This window comes from Bolinopsis microptera, chromosome 13 (genome assembly GCF_026151205.1).
Source record: "Bolinopsis microptera isolate Bmic1 chromosome 13, MBARI_Bmic_1.0, whole genome shotgun sequence".
Taxonomy (NCBI): Eukaryota; Metazoa; Ctenophora; class Tentaculata; order Lobata; family Bolinopsidae; genus Bolinopsis; species Bolinopsis microptera.
In genome coordinates, this window is record NC_087084.1 from 7,996,990 (window position 1) to 8,000,105 (window position 3,116).

General features: G+C 34.7%; 1 protein-coding gene across 1 annotated transcript; it reads right to left on the minus strand.

Annotated features, from left to right (window-relative positions):
- Positions 1-723: 723 nt before the first annotated feature.
- LOC134825039 (uncharacterized) lies at positions 724-2,887 on the minus strand. The gene is made up of 4 exons (XM_063837119.1): positions 2,696-2,887; positions 2,198-2,362; positions 1,839-2,045; positions 724-1,540 (listed from the first exon to the last, which is right to left on the minus strand). The coding sequence occupies exons 1-4, from the start codon at positions 2,768-2,770 to the stop codon at positions 1,271-1,273; spliced, it is 717 nt and encodes a 238-aa protein (XP_063693189.1). The 5' UTR covers positions 2,771-2,887; the 3' UTR covers positions 724-1,270.
- Positions 2,888-3,116: the final 229 nt, after the last annotated feature.

Sequence of the window (3,116 nt, forward strand, 5' to 3'; positions counted from 1 at the left end):
TTTTCCTTAAACCATCTGCTCTACACAAAGCAGTGTCCTAACAACTAGACAATAGTAGTAACTTGGCTAAGTGGACCACACAAAACGCAAAATCATAAAACTATCAATGTTAACTGTTGACTGCTAAAAAACGTCTTCCACATTGTCCCTGTCTATTCACAGTTCTTTTATTCAAATTTCTGATTGTTTCTGAATAGACTCAGTGACTGAGTCTATTTAGAAACAATCAGAAATTTGAATAAAAGAACTATCAAATCATGAGACTCAATAACACTACACGAATCCACCAGATTGTCTATTCACAGTTTATTCGATGAGATCAAAATATGACATGAAAAGGAGGAAAATGCTTTTACTCCAGTATGAGAAGAGAGCCTTTGATCCACTTATATTTCCACAATATCTTGAGGAATGTTATGAAACCCCTGTGTTTGATAATACATAGTTGGACAAATCTCAGACTCAGGTCAAGAAGCACATCAGAACTTGATTCAGTTTTGACTTGTTTATTTATTTATTACTTATTATAGTACATTGTTATAAGTATATATACTTAGAATGTGATCTGTACAGAATGTCATCGTTAGTTGCTTTATGTCCCCAATTTTAATAACTTTTAAAACTAGAAGAGTGAAAGCAAGGCATGGGATTAGGTACTTGGATTTTGTTTTATTTTGATTACACCCTAAAGATTTGTCATTTGTGCAATGAAACTCTGTACAATGAATGTAAGAAGTAATGAAAGTGGGACACAAGTTATATTTGCACATATTGTAATGTTCGTAAACTACAAATTAAGAAGTTAATTTCATGCTCAAAATCTTCACTCATGATCTAATTTTCATTATTTTAGAGTAGACAAAATTTGCTTTATTTTTGTGCTGGTTATCTACAATAAGTTACTGGAAATCACACCCACTAGCACCTTCTCTTACGAAAAGTCTAAAATTGGTCAATCTCAAAGTAATATATCCTACTGAATTTTGGCTGTTGTTTGGCTAAGTCAGGCTAAAATAATTTATTTTGTACTAAATGGTAGATGTGTGGAATACAACAAGTTTACACTTCACACTACTTAATAAAAGTACATAAAATCACTTGACTTTATTTTCAAAATGTTTAAAAATCATGTTATTCAAATCATCAAATTTTCTTTACCAATATCATCATGAATATGATCCACCATTAATTTTTTTAGTCTCACAATGTTCAGAGAATATATTTATAATGTTATTAACAATATGTGTCTTAGTTTGCTCTTGCAGCAACCTCATAATGCTTGTTCAAGCAATTCATCATAACAGTCAAAATCCTCCAACAGCTCAAGCAGGCAATGCACCTTCATCTTAACCTTATGTGACAACTTAGCTTCGTTACTGTACTTTGTCTTGAGCTTAGTGATGAGCTTGTCAGCATTGAAGTCTTTGTTCTTGATGTAGTTGATGGCTTCATTGAGTTGCGCCAGTTCCGAGTCATGAGACGAGCTGCTGGTGCTGGCGCTCGCTGTGCTACCCACCTCATCATCATCATTCTTTGTCTCCTGGTGTTAAACAACGTTAATGTGGGTTAGATAATTAATTTGTATAAGAGTTTCATTTCAAGTCACACCACTTTTTAGCTTGTGATTTTTGTTAGCTGAAGTGACTTGGTGGTTGATGGTTACTTTAACGTGCTATCTAAAGTGCCACATTAGTGCTGAGGTTTGCTTTAAGTATAAGATTGTTAAAGCATTCGGTGACAGAATAATCTAGAAATTTGTTGCAGTTTATTGTAGCATGAATGATATTAAACTATCGTATGAGCTTAATAGAAGAGATGTTTTCTGAAAATAAACTGACCTTGTCCATTTCGAAAGTAACATGGTTTGTGTCCGGCACCTGTTCCATAACTTTCACTTTGTTCACTGACTTCTTTTGCCCGGGTCCATATTTGCTTCTATCAAAGTATAGGTCATCATCTTCATCATAAGCGCTTCTATCGTAGTATAAACCATCTGGACCTTCGTCTTTTTTTCCATAGCGCAGTTCGTCAAAGAATTTTATCAACTGAAAAGTTTCTCATGATAATATGGAATCTTGTTGTTCACTCAGATGTAACTGCTGAAATCTTGTTCTTCAATGATACATACTTCATACTATTAGGTGTTTTTTTTTTCAGAAAAAAACAATTTTACTTAAAAAATATTTCGTCAGCTCACCTGATCTTTATCGATATTGTGGATATTCTTCTTGAGCTGAAGTATATCATAGATAGCCTTTGCAACAAGCTTGGTATACGTGTCAGCATTGTAACCCTGGTTGTAGGCACAATTCTCAATTTCGCCCGCTGTCGGAAACCCATACTGCTCTAAACCTCTTAATACCTGAAATTAGTAACATCAGTGAAACAGAACTAAGGATTTGGTCAACTGTTAATCACACTACACAGGGTGCTACTAATTCTATTCCCTAAAGAAAATGATAAAACCACTTTAATCCTATCAGCAATTAAGAATGAAAAAAAGACAAGTTAGAATGAATGGAACAGCCCTTTCATTGCAACAAAAATATAAATTCAGCATTAAACTGTTAATACCAAAAGATTCCTCTTCAATCAACCGAAACGAACAACACTCTAAAACTCAAACTATTCACAATGATCCATTAAACTGTTAATAAAAACATTCACTGCATATCTCAAGCAAACATCTACTCACATGAGTTAGCTTAGTAAGTGACAACTGACAAAGTCTCTGAGTACACCAAGGTTTTCTGCTGTCTATAAATGACATCAATGTAATCCACGAGTAGCTGATCAATTATTACTGAAACAAAACAAATCTCCTCCTGATAACAAATGAGTTGAGAGCAAGCCTGGCTGCGACGTCAAAACATGTTTTATACAGATCAAAGTTTTTAAACTTTCCAATCCGTGACTTGCTACTTAACAATAAACTCATGATACAGTGAGTGTCCACGTGATTTGAACTGGCTGTTCTGATTGGTTCTCTTGAGAAATACTGGTCAGTGATTGGTCGGATGGTGGAGGGAGAGAGTGTTGAAATAGCACGCCATTATGTGGGATGTATCGAGGATGAGAGCTTGTTGTGATTGGTAGCAAGCAGGGCAATTGTGCTC

Coding starts and splice junctions, on each gene's coding strand:
- LOC134825039 (XM_063837119.1), bottom strand. CDS start 2,770: ATGTCATTTATAGACAGCAGAAAACCTTGGTGTACTCAGAGACTTTGT. Junction 2,046..2,197: donor ACAATATCGATAAAGATCAG/GTGAGCTGACGA, acceptor GAAACTTTTCAG/TTGATAAAATTCTTTGACGA. Junction 1,541..1,838: donor TTACTTTCGAAATGGACAAG/GTCAGTTTATTT, acceptor GTTTAACACCAG/GAGACAAAGAATGATGATGA.